Genomic DNA, 13,246 nt, shown 5'->3' on the forward strand with positions numbered 1-13,246 from the left:
TCTCAGACACTCTCTATCTTGTTTGGTTTTTCTGGAAAGGAAATTAAAAGCCATTTGTCTTTCCTTGACATCCTCTCCACCTTTCCAACTCTTCATGGGCGTTTCACAGGTCTGCAGATACTGCCAGAGTACTCATCCATAAATCATACTGCATACTCTGTCTCACAGTGTTCTGATGATGGGGCACATTTGCTCTTATAGATCAAATCAAGATTTATTTGAACTGCATTTAAAATTGCAACGTACTTTACAGCAAAACAATTTTAGAAATGCAGGATAAGAAGTTTAAGAAAATGACAGAAGGCAATAAAAGAGATGAATAAAAGAACAATAAAACAAAGATAACAGTAAAATCTGTTTTTCTAGATGCCATGGTTTATGTTATGCATCCTTCGTATACGTTCATCCAATGTGTATCCCATTCAACCCAATGAAAACAGTTCATGACCTCCATGCAGCATCACAGAAACCTTCTAATTTCTAATGTAACTCAATAAATCAAATCTGACCTTCATCGCTCTTGTCTACCTCAGGGGCAGCGGAGAAGAGTTCTAAGCATGGGGCGGAGGACCGAACCCAGAACATCATCATGGTTCTGAAGGACAGGATGAAGATCCGGGAGAGGAACAAGCCGGAGATCTTTGAGCTGATCCAGGAGGTGTTTGCCATGGTCAAAGCCACTCACGTCACCTACATGAAGCAGATCAAACAGAGCGTACTGGACGGCACCTCCAAGTGGTCAGCCAAGATCAGCATCACAGGTGAGAGAGAGACCGGGGGGAGATACCAGGGCTTCAGAGTTGGAGTGCTGATCTAGGATCAGGTCCGCGCTATCAGAATCACAAAAAGAATCTTATTCATTATGCTGTAAAAAGATAAACAAGCAGAGTCCTATTCTGAGACGCTTTGTGAATTGTATGAGTCCAGAACCATCCATTTGTAAAGCTCTGGCAAATGCCATTGGGAGTCTGACTCCATCACGAGTCACGACACACATCATCCCCCTCTGTCTCCTCTTGTTTGTTTGCGTTCCAGTTCTGTTTGTTGTAAAGGTCATACTGTGCTGTAGACCGTTGAGCCACTGTCTGACACAAAGGAGACAGATTAGATAAATCCCTTGAAATATGAGGAGGGATTAGAGATATCTGTCTGTAGGTAGGAAAGGCAAATAATCTGAATAGGCCAATGGGAGTATGTGGGATGGCGAACTCTCTCCACATAGCCTCTTAAACTAGACTGACCACTGGTCAGTCTGTTTAAACAAGCTATGCTCCAGTCAGACTGACCACCTGATGCTGTCGCCTGTCCCCTCCCCCTGTCCCCTCCACAGTGCTGTGTGCCCAGGGCCTTCAGGCCAAGGATAAAACTGGCACGAGTGACCCTTATGTCACAGTCCAGGTGGGCAAGACCAAGAAGAGGACCAAGACCATCTACGGCAACCTCAACCCTGTCTGGGAGGAGAACTTCCACTTGTGAGTACTATAAGAGAGAGAAAGTACTGGACTGAAATGACATTGAAGGTTGTGTATTCACAGGTTATGAATGGGTCACAATTAATGCATATGTCCAAATCTGAACCCATGTGAATAGATGGGATTGGTGGGTCCCTCAAGCAGGAAATGACATAGTGGCGTCTTCCTGTTTCTCTCTCTCTTTCTCCCTGTAGTGAGTGCCACAACTCCTCGGACCGGATCAAGGTGCGGGTGTGGGACGAGGATGATGACATCAAGTCTCGGGTAAAACAGAAGTTCAAGAGGGAGTCTGATGACTTCCTGGGTCAGACCATCATTGAAGTACGCACGCTGAGCGGAGAGATGGACGTCTGGTACAACCTGGGTCAGTAGGGGAAGGACCTGGGTCAATAGGGGAAGGACCTGGGTCAGTAGGGGAAAGACCTGGGTCAGTAGGGGAAAGACCTGGGTCAGTAGGGGAAGGACCTGGGTCAGTAGGGGAAAGACCTGGGTCAGTAGGGGAAAGACCTGGGTCAGTAGGGGAAAGACCTGGGTCAGTAGGGGAAAGACCTGGGTCAGTAGGGGAAAGACCTGGGTCAGTTGGGGAAAGACCTGGGTCAGTAGGGGAAAGACCTGGGTCAGTAGGGGAAAGACCTGGGTCAGTAGGGGAAAGACCTGGGTCAGTAGGGGAAAGACCTGGGTCAGTAGGGGAAAGACCTGGGTCAGTAGGGGAAAGACCTGGGTCAGTAGGGGAAAGACCTGGGTCAGTAGGGGAAAGACCTGGGTCAGTAGGGGAAAGACCTGGGTCAGTTGGGGAAAGACCTGGGTCAGTAGGGGAAAGACCTGGGTCAGTAGGGGAAAGACCTGGGTCAGTAGGGGAAAGACCTGGGTCAGTAGGGGAAAGACCTGGGTCAGTTGGGGAAAGACCTGGGTCAGTTGGGGAAAGACCTGGGTCAGTTGGGGAAAGACCTGGGTCAGTAGGGGAAAGACCTGGGTCAGTTGGGGAAAGACCTGGGTCAGTAGGGGAAAGACCTGGGTCAGTAGGGGAAAGACCTGGGTCAGTTGGGGAAAGACCTGGGTCAGTAGGGGAAAGACCTGGGGAAACATTCATTTTGTTGATGTTCTACTTGTAATTCTAATACTATGTGTCAATTAATCCCATATGGGATTGGTTGCAAATTGGCGATTTAACATGAAAATAAAATGTCATTAATTAATTCATTCATTCTAAGCTAATGAACCAAATCATTGAGTCCATAAAATGACTTTCTAGGTATCCATTAGATGAGGCACATTTGGTGAACTAATTTGGGTGAAAGGTTGAGGTCTTTAATAAAGATAGTTGTTGTTATGTTGACTCTAATATGTGTTGACTGAGACTCTTGTCTTTTGTCCCTCTCTGCAGACAAGCGTACAGACAAGTCAGCTGTGTCTGGTGCCATCAGGATGCACATCAATGTAGAGATCAAAGGAGAGGAAACAGTCGCTCCATATCATGTCCAATACACCTGTCTGCACGAGGTATGCTGTGTGTGTGTGTGTGTGTGTGTGTGTGTGTGTGTGTGTGTGTGTGTGTGTGTGTGTGTGTGTGTGTGTGTGTGTGTGTGTGTGTATTCCTTCAGGTAGCAAGTGAGATTAATGAGCCCAGTCATCTCGTTTCATTTAGCTGACTGATGTAGCAGTCGTTCATTGAAGTGGCCGTTACAGATGAATCAGAAGTTAATATCCCATAAAAGTGTCAACGTCTGCATTGCTCGATCAACATTAAGACCACATCAGATATGAAATACCACAGATATTATTTCTCCCTCTATATGGAATGATCTACCATAGTTATTCTAAATGAGCATTGCCCTATATCAGAGTTCTGTGAGCCCAATAGTTTTTTTCGTTTTTTCCCCTTAATTGTATTTGTATTTTATTGTTGGACATAAAAGACTAAAATAAACCAGCAAATCAGCTGCAAGTGATTTTAATTTAGGAAATCTGTTTCAAAGTATTCCCATACATAATATGTGTGATCGTATACAAGGTTTGAAATTATTATGTTTTCGTCAAATATTATATCTGTTTGGGCTTCTTGCTGTCAATTTGCGGTATGCAAATATGTCCTGGCCCCCTGACCATCCACTAAGAAAAAATCGGCCCATGGCTGAATCTAGTGGATGATCCCTGTCCTATATCAAGTCATTACTTGGTCCATTACTCAGGATATAGTTTGCAAACAACTGAACCTAAACATAGCGACAAGTAATATTGAATTGCACTGTAAATAGATGATCTGTAGCAAATTCTCTTAATCTCCACAATGGCTTAACACATTGTAATGGTGAGTCGTCACACTGCGTGATTCTGATCCTTCTGTACTCTCTAAGCCAAAATAGACAAACACCATTTTGCAAATGAACTGCAATTTTTAAAGGCAGCAGTTGACTAGGTCTTTTTAATTTGTTTAAATTTGCATGAAGAATTTGAACATGAAATCAACGTGATCCATTTCTAATGAAAGTCGTGTGATGAATGGCGGCCCAGGCCTGAATGAATAATGAATTGAACAACCTTCTGATCACCGAGCAGTTAGTCAGTTATAGAGTGTGACGTGCTCTGCTCTCCTGCTCAGACATACTCAAACTGAGATCGACATGACATCTCCCTGTATTCAGCCACTTTAGCCACTTCAACTCATTGAAATCGTAGTCTGGATTGAGTTTTTATTTTTTTGTTTTACCTTTATTTAACCAGGCAAGTCAGTTAAGAACAAATTCTTATTTTCAATGACGGCCTAGGAACAGTGGGTTGCCTGTTCAGGGGCAGAATGACAGATTTGTACCTTGTCAGCTCGGGGGTTTGAACTTGCAACCTTGCGGTTACTAGTTACTAGTACAACGCTCTAACCACTAGGCTACCCTGCCGCCCATAACCCATGCATTTCTCTCCCTCCCGCTCTCTCCCCAGAACCTCTTCCACTTTGTCACAGATGTGCAGAGCTCTGGCGTTGTGAAGATTCCAGACGCTAAAGGGGATGATGCGTGGAAGGTGTACTTTGATGAGACTCCTCAGGAGATAGTGGATGAGTTTGCCATGCGCTACGGAGTGGAATCCATCTACCAGGCTATGACGTGAGCTCCTATGTACCCACCCTGTCACTTAGCAACAGCATACACATTGTAATGTGTTGAGAGGACACATGGTGTACGGTTGTGTTTAGGATGATATTGGGGTATAACATCACAAGGGAAATACACAGGCCTTTATAGGAGTCTGCTTCATATATACCACAGTGATCATGTTTATGCCGTGTGTGTTCTCCCACAGTCACTTTGCCTGCCTGTCGTCTAAGTACATGTGCCCGGGGGTTCCCGCGGTAATGAGTACCCTGCTGGCCAACATCAATGCCTACTACGCCCACACCACCCAGGCCACCAACAACGTGTCGGCCTCCGACCGCTTCGCCGCATCCAACTTCGGGGTGAGTCGCCCCAAATTAATGAGGGTTGGATGGAGACAGGAAATATAATGCAATGCCTCAACCCAGTGTTAAAGGTGAGCCAATGGATATGCTAGCTGTTAGGCTAATGTGTTGTGGTGTGTTTTAAAACCCTTTTAATTTTTTTTCTTTACAGAAAGAACGATTTGTGAAGCTCCTGGACCAACTCCACAACTCTCTGAGGATTGATCTGTCCATGTACCGGGTACTACTGTTGACCTTCACTCTTCTATTTGTCTCTGTCTGCTTTTCTATCTGTGTCCTTACCTACCTTTATTTCCCTCTTTCTCATTCAATCTAGCTCTCTTTCTCTCTCTTTCTCTCTTTCTCTCTTTCTCGCTCACTCTCTTTCTCTCTCTCTTTCTCTCTCCCTTTCTCTCCCTTTCTCTCTTTCTTTCTCTCTCATTCTCTCTCTTCTCTCTCTCTCTCTCTCTCTTTCTCTCTCTCTCTCTCTCTCTCTCTCTCTCTCTCTCTCTCTCTCTCTCTCTCTTTCTCTCTTCTCTCTCTCTTTCTCTCTCTCTTCTCTCTCTCTTTCTCTCTCTCTCTTTCTCTCTTTGTCTTTCTCTCTTTCTCTTTCTCTCTCTCTCTCTGTCTTTCTCTCTGTCTTTCTCTCTCTCTCTCTATTTCTCTCTTTCTCTCTCCTTTCTCTCTCTTTCTCTCTCTCTCTCTTTCTCTCTCTCTCTCTCTCTCTCTCTCTCTCTCTCTCTCTCTTCTCTCTCTCTTTCTCTCTCTCTTTCTCTCTCTCTTTCTCTCTCTCTTTCTCTCTCTCTTTCTCTGTGTGTGATGTGAGAAAGGAGGCTGATGTGTTAATTGGGCTGGCAGCTCCCCATACACACAGGGTCAGTGAGGTGAAGAGCTGTGGGTTTTAATCTAGTCTGGAGTCAGTGGAAGAGACTGAGACTGCTGCTTCTGCACTACCGCATTGGCCAGTTTATACAACATAGTCTGCACACACACACACACACATACACACACATCACACACACACCTCTTTTGGAGTCATTAAAACTAGTTTTTCAACCACTCCACAAATGTCTTGTTAACAAACTATAGTTTTGGCAAGTCAGTTAGGACATCTACTTTGTGCATGAAACAAGTAAGTTTTCCATCAATTGTTTACAGACAGATTATTTCACATATAATTCACTGTATCACAATTCCAGTGAGTCAGAAGTTTACATAGACTAAGTTGACTGTGCCTTTAAACAGCTTGGAAAATTCCAGAAAATGGCTTTAGAAGCTTCTGATAGGCTAATTGACATAATTTGAGTCAATTGGAGCTGTACCTGTGGATGTATTTCAAGGCCTACCTTCAAACTCAGTGCCTCTTTGGTTGACATCATGGGAAAATTAAATGAAATCAGCCCAAAAAATTATAGACCTCCACAAGTCTGGTTCATCCTTGGGAGTACCACGTTCATCTGTACAAACAAGCAAGCATAAACACCATGGGACCATGCAGCCGCCCTACCGCTCAGGAAGAAGACACCTTCTGTCTCCTAGAGATGACCGTACTTTGGTGAAAAAGTGAAAATGAATCCCAGAACAACAGCAAAGGGCCTTCTGAAGATGCTGGAGGAAACAGGAACAAAAGTATCTATATCCACAGTCAAACGAGTCCTATATCGACATAACCTGAAAGGCTCCTCAGCAAGGAAAAAGCCGCTGCTCCAAAACCGCCATAAAAAGCCAGACTACGGTTTGCAACTGCACACGAGGACAAAGATCATACTTTTTGGAGAAATATCCTCTGGTCTGATGAAACAAAAATAGAACTGTCTGGCCATAATGACCATTGTTATGTTTGGAGGAAAAATGGGGAGGCTTTGAGCCAAAGAACACCATCCCAACCGTGAAGCACGGGGGTGGCTGCATCATGTTGTGGGGGTGGCTGCATCATGTTGTGGGGGTGCTTTGCTGTAGGAGGGACTGGTGCACTTCACAAAATAGATGGCATAATGAGGAAGGAAAATTATGTGGATATATTGAAGCAACATCTCAAGACATCAGTCAGGAAGTTAAAGCTTGGTTGCAAATGGGTCTTCCAAATGGACAATGACCTCAAGCATACTTCCAAATATGTGGCAAAATGGCTTAAGGACAACAAAGTCAAGATGTTCAGTGAGGATCTCTGAATGATCCAATGTTGACCTAAATGACTAATGATGAAAAATACAATCCACCTGTGTGTAATCAAGTCTCCGTATAAATGCACCTGCACTGTGATAGTCTCAGAGGTCCGTTAAAAGCGCAGAGAGCATCATGAAGAACAAGGAACACACCAGGCAGGTCCGAGATACTGTTGTGAAGAAGTTTAAAGCCGGATTTGGATACAAAAAATAATTCCCAAGCTTTAAACATCCCAAGGAGCACTGTGCAAGCGATAATATTGAAATGGAAGGAGTATCAGACCACTGCAAATCTACCAAGACCTGGCCGTCCCTCTAAACTTTCAGCTCATACAAGGAGAAGACTGATCAGAGATGCAGCCAAGAGGCCCATGATCACTCTGGATGAACTGCAGAGATCTACAGCTGAGGCGGGAGACTCTGTCCATAGGACAACAATCAGTCGTATATTGCACAAATCTGGCCTTTATGGAAGAGTGGCAAGAAGAAAGCCATTTCTTAAAGATATCCATAAAAAGTGTTGTTTAAAGTTTGCCACAAGCCACCTGGGAGACACACCAAACATGTGGAAGAAGGTGCTCTGGTCAGATGAAACCAAAATTGAACTTTTTGGCAACAATGCAAAACGTTATGTTTGGCGTAAAAGCAACACAGCTCATCACCCTGAACACACCATCCCCACTGTCAAACATGGTGGTGGCAGCATCATGGTTTGGGCCTGCTTTTCTTCAGCAGGGACAGGGAAGATGGTTAAAATTGATGGGAAGATGGATGGAGCCAAATACAGGACCATTCTGGAAGAAAACCTGATGGAGTCTGCAAAAGACCTGAGACTGGGACGGAGATTTGTCTTCCAACAAGACAATGATCCAAAACATAAAGCAAAATCTACAATGGAATGGTTCAAAAATGAACATATCCAGGTGTTAGAATGGCCAAGTCAAAGTCCAGACCTGAATCCAATCGAGAATCTGTGGAAAGAACTGAAAACTGCTGTTCACAAATGCTCTCCATCCAACCTCACTGAGCTCGAGCTGTTTTGCAAGGAGGAATGGGAAAAAATGTCAGTCTCTCGATGTGCAAAACTGATAGAGACATACCCCAAGCGACTTACAGCTGTAATCGCAGCAAAAGGTGGCGCTACAAAGTATTAACTTAAGGGGGCTGAATAATTTTGCACGCCCAATTTTTCAGTTTTTGATTTGTTAAAAAAGTTTGAAATATCCAATAAATGTCGTTCCACTTCATGATTGTGTCCCACTTGTTGTTGATTCTTCACAAAAAAATATAGTTTTATATCTTTATGTTTGAAGCCTGAAATATGGCAGAAGGTCGCAAAGTTCAAGGGGGCCGAATACTTTCGCAAGGCACTGTACATCACTGGGGCCAAGGTTCCTGCCATCCAGGACCTCTATACCAGACGGTGTCAGAGGAAGGCCCTAAGAATTGTCAAAGACTCCAGCCACCCTAGTCATAAACTGTTCTCTCTGTTACCGCACGGCAAGCGGTACTGGAGCGCCAAGTCTAGGTCCAAGAGGCTTCTACCCCCAAGCCATAAGACTCCTGAACACCTAATCAAAATGTCTACCCAGACTATTTGCATTTCCCCCCTCTTTTACACCGCTCCTACTCTCTGTTATCATCTATGCATAGTCACTTTAATAACTCTACCTTCATGTACATATTACCTCAACTAACCGGTGCCCCTGCACATTGACTCTGTACTGGTACCCCCCTGTATATAGTCTCGTAATTGTTATTTTACTGCTGCTCTTTAATTACTTGTTACTTTTATTTCTTATCCGTATTTTTAAAACTGCATTGTTGGTTAGGGGCTAGTAAATAAGCATCTCACTGTAAGGTTGTTGTATTCGGCGCATGTGACTAATAAAATGTGATTTTTGATCTGATTTGCTCTATTCTCTGTGTGTAACAGAATAACTTCCCAGCCAGCAGTTCTGAGAGGCTGCAGGACCTCAAGTCTACTGTGGACCTGCTCACCAGCATCACATTCTTCAGGATGAAGGTAACTCTCTCTTTACATCTTCCTCAGCTTGGATCGCCTCTGCTTTGCTCTGGTCAATCAATACATGTTCCTCTACTCGTATTCTTTACTCTGTTGGTGCCACATGTCTCTATTCTTGTTTACACTGTACAGTATCGCTACACTACGTCCTCTTATCAGACATCCATCTTCACTGAGATCCTTTGACTGAGTGTGGTTGTATGGGGCTTTCCTAGTCTGAGGATCCTCTCTCTGTCTGTGACTGTCCTCAGGTACAGGAGCTACAGAGTCCCCCCAGAGCCAGTCAGGTGGTGAAGGACTGTGTCAAAGCCTGTCTCAACTCCACCTATGAATACATCTTCAACAACTGTCACGAGCTCTACAGCCGGGAGTACCAGACAGATCCGGTAGGCTGTGTGTGTGCGTGTGTGCGTGCGTGCGTGTGTATGCGTGCGCTCTGTGAAGGTGTGTGTGTGTCTCTATCCGTGTCATTAACACCTCAGGCTGGTCTCCATCAAGCCTGTACAGGATTTAGATAGGGATTTACAAGCCTTGTTTTTGCCTCATTAAAGTGGCACGATTCATTCAGACTCCCTTCATGAATTTCAAAAGCAAATGTTTCCTTTTGAATAAAACCTTCCATCCTGAGGGGCCCATATTTTGTTAAATTCTTTGCTAGATAATTCTTCAGTTTGAACCCCTGCGATGGTAGGAATACTTTTTTCTGACTATCAGCTCTTTCCAAAGGACTAAACCATGTACATGTAGTTTGATGGGTTCATCAGCTCATTAGAGCGGTAGCGATGAGAGAGATAATGGACAAACTATTGAGCAAAATAGAGGAGAGTCAGAATGGGGTTGAATCCTGACTTGATATCTGCACAATTCAAACTCTTGATTAACTTGAAACTCTTGAGTTATGTCTGCATGTTAAGCTACGATAGTAGCCAATGTCAAAGTATCCCAGTGACTCAGTGTTTTGTTTTGTCCAGGCCAAGCCAGGAGTGGATCACCCAGAGGAGCAGGGTCCCAGCATCAAGAACCTGGACTTCTGGTCCAAACTCATCACCCTCATCGTGTCCATCATAGAAGAGGACAAGAACTCCTACACACCCTGCCTCAACCAGTGAGTCTGTCCCTCTCTTTCTCTGTCTCTTTGTCTCGCTGTCTCTCTCGCTTTCTGTCTCTCTCCTCTACATCAATACATAACTCTGTGTTTCTTACCGTCTACAACGTGTAGGTTTCCTCAGGAGCTCAACGTGGGTAAAATCAGTGCCGAGGTGATGTGGAACCTGTTTGCTCAGGATATGAAGTACGCCATGGAGGGTGAGCACTGAATGAAGTCGCACCACCCTCACCAGTGGTTTAGCTCTGTCCTAACAGTCTTAGTCTCTTCCTCTGTTTTTATGGGGCTGTCAGGGTTCGTTTACAAGCAGATATGACACTATTGGCACTGAGGCGGTTTGCCAGAGTATAAGGGCTTTTCTCGATTAGCCTGTTAGCGCTACATGCGGAGAATAGATCACCCCTCTGGGCTCATTTGCTCTTTAATTAAGAGCTTTGTCTTTCCTCTCTCTCTCTTTCTCTCATTGTCTCTCTCCCCTCTCTCGTTCTTCTCTCTCTCAGAGCATGAAAAGAACCGGCTGTGTAAGAGTGCGGATTACATGAACCTGCATTTTAAAGTCAAGTGGCTTTACAACGAGTACTGCAAAGACCTGCCCTTCTTCAAGAGCCGTGTGCCCGAGTACCCGGCGTAAGTGCCACCCTGTGCCATGATGACACACACACACACACACTCACATTAACACACACGTATGCATGCATGCAGGCATACACAAGCACGCACACACTCTCACACACGCACACACACAAAACACTTCCCGTCTGTACAGCACAGCCCATAAGCAAGACCAGATGGACTCTACAGCCTCAGAAGTTGTTTGAAATGAAAACTTCCAGTGGGGTCGACTCATATCAAACCACCCCCGTGTGATGTCTCCTAGGTGGTTTGAGCCGTTTGTCATCCAGTGGTTGGACGAGAATGAGGAAGTGTCTCGAGACTTCCTGCACGGTGCGCTGGAGAGGGACAAAAAAGACGGGGTAAACTTTTCCACTTCTTCTCCTCATCTACTCAAAATGCAAGTGCTGAGTCACATTGGTTGTGTCAGAATTAAAGTAATCCCTTCCTTTGTCGCTTCCTCATTTTACCATCCTAGTTATCAGGCAGACTTCTCATCCACTCCCTTTCCTGCACTCATTAAAGACTTCCCTGAGACAATGGAATCCAAAGCACAAAACGTTGAGAAAGTGTTGAGAGAGACGATAAAGAGATTTGCTCAGACTGCTCTCATGTAGGGAGATAGCGTTTGACTGTACCAACCTGTGGATTAATGAGTCATGTTCTCATTACCCAGCAACCCCTGGGAACCGTCACAGACCGGCCGTCTACCCTGTCCGGCTTCAAACAACCCTAGAGATCCTCAAACCAGACCACAACAATCATGTTTATTTATGCTCTCAGAGCTCATTGGTCCTGCAGCCCTCACAACATCTCTCTTCTTCTCCCTCTTTCATATACTCCATCTCTCAAACCTCTCCCTTTATACCTCCCCCTCTCCCTCTCCCTCTCTCTCTCTCCCTCTCTCTTCCCTGATGTTAACAATCTGTGGCCTCTGTCCCTCAGTCATAAATGTCTCCCTACTCCTCTCCCCTTCTCTTCACTCTCTTCTCTTCCTCTCTTCCTTCCCCTCCCTCCCCAGTCTCTCTCTCCTCCCTCCCCAGTCTCTTAATGGTCTCTCTCCTCTCCTCACTCCCCAGTCTCTCTCTCCTCCCTCCCCAGTCTCTCTCTCCTCCCTCCCCAGTCTCTTAATGCTCTCTCTCCTCTCCTCTCTCCCCAGTCTCTCTCTCCTCCCTCCCCAGTCTCTCTCTCCTCCCTCCCCAGTCTCTCTCTCCTCCCTCCCCAGTCTCTTAATGCTCTCTCTCCTCTCCTCTCTCCCCAGTCTCTCTCTCCTCCCTCCCCAGTCTCTCTCTCCTCCCTCCCCAGTCTCTTAATGCTCTCTCTCCTCTCCTCTCTCCCCAGTCTCTCTCTCCTCCCTCCCCAGTCTCTTAATGCTCTCTCTCCTCTCCTCTCTCCCCAGTCTCTCTCTCCTCCCTCCCCAGTCTCTTAATGCTCTCTCTCCTCTCCTCCCTCCCCAGTCTCTCTCTCCTCCCCCCAGTCTCTTAATGCTCTCTCTCCTCTCCTCTCTCCCCAGTCTCTCTCTCCTCCCTCCCCAGTCTCTTAATGCTCTCTCTCCTCTCCTCTCTCCCCAGTCTCTCTCTCCTCCCTCCCCAGTCTCTTAATGCTCTCTCTCCTCTCCTCTCTCCTCCTCCAGTTCCAGGTAACGTCGGAACATGCTCTGTTCTCCTGCTCCGTGGTGGACGTCTTCTCTCAGCTCAACCAGAGCTTCGAGATCATCCGCAAGCTGGAGTGTCCCGACCCCCAGATCGTAGGCAACTATATGAAACGATTTGCCAAGGTACACTACAGTATTCTACACACTATATCCACTTCCTTAATGGCTGCATGGTGATAAGCTGAGCCAGCATGCCCAGTCACAGAGACAGTGGTTGACATACTCCTATCGCCTTCTCTCTCCTCAGACCATCGGTAACGTTCTCCTGTCCTACGCTGACATCATCTCCAAGTGCTTTGCTAACTATGTCAACATGGAGAAAGTGGTGAGTGGCCAATGACTCGACATGACACATGTTGTATGGGGATGCACTACAGTACAGTGCTTGTGCATTTCAGTGAAAATGTGCGATATTTGGATAGTGTAGTTGATAATGACTTTGTGTTGTTTGCAGCCATGCATCCTGATCAACAACATCCAGCAGCTCAGAGTTCAACTGGAGAGGATGTTTGAGGCCATGGGAGGAAAGGACGTGAGTGGCTCTCTTTTCCCTGTTTTCCCCCAGCCCAGGCTGTATCTGACTGTGTATGTGTTGAGAGTGTCTCTGTGTGTGTGTGTGTGTGTGTGTGTGTGTGTGTGTGTGTGTGTGTGTGTGTGTGTGTGTGTGTGTGTGTGTGTGTGTGTGTGTGTGTGTGTGTGTGTGTGTGTGTGTGTGTGTGTGTGTGTGTGTGTGTGTGTGTGTGTGTGTCTCTGTGTCTCTGTGTGTTAGCCTGGTCTCACTG

The 13,246-nt window shown here is 45.7% G+C and overlaps 1 protein-coding gene across 1 annotated transcript in view; it reads left to right on the top strand.

Moving 5' to 3' along the window:
• The window catches only part of LOC118358805 (protein unc-13 homolog A-like), a 76,297-nt gene that overhangs the window by 41,776 nt on the left and 21,275 nt on the right, over positions 1-13,246 (top strand). Inside the window, 16 exon segments of the mRNA XM_052529706.1 lie at positions 534-761; positions 1,331-1,472; positions 1,667-1,836; positions 2,857-2,972; positions 4,407-4,570; positions 4,767-4,920; positions 5,075-5,143; positions 9,004-9,093; positions 9,345-9,479; positions 10,065-10,198; positions 10,313-10,398; positions 10,699-10,825; positions 11,076-11,172; positions 12,444-12,587; positions 12,712-12,789; positions 12,919-12,996. Coding sequence (XP_052385666.1) covers positions 534-761; positions 1,331-1,472; positions 1,667-1,836; positions 2,857-2,972; positions 4,407-4,570; positions 4,767-4,920; positions 5,075-5,143; positions 9,004-9,093; positions 9,345-9,479; positions 10,065-10,198; positions 10,313-10,398; positions 10,699-10,825; positions 11,076-11,172; positions 12,444-12,587; positions 12,712-12,789; positions 12,919-12,996 — 2,012 coding nt within the window.

Source organism: Oncorhynchus keta, chromosome 1 (assembly GCF_023373465.1).
Source record: "Oncorhynchus keta strain PuntledgeMale-10-30-2019 chromosome 1, Oket_V2, whole genome shotgun sequence".
Lineage (NCBI taxonomy): Eukaryota > Metazoa > Chordata > Actinopteri > Salmoniformes > Salmonidae > Oncorhynchus > Oncorhynchus keta.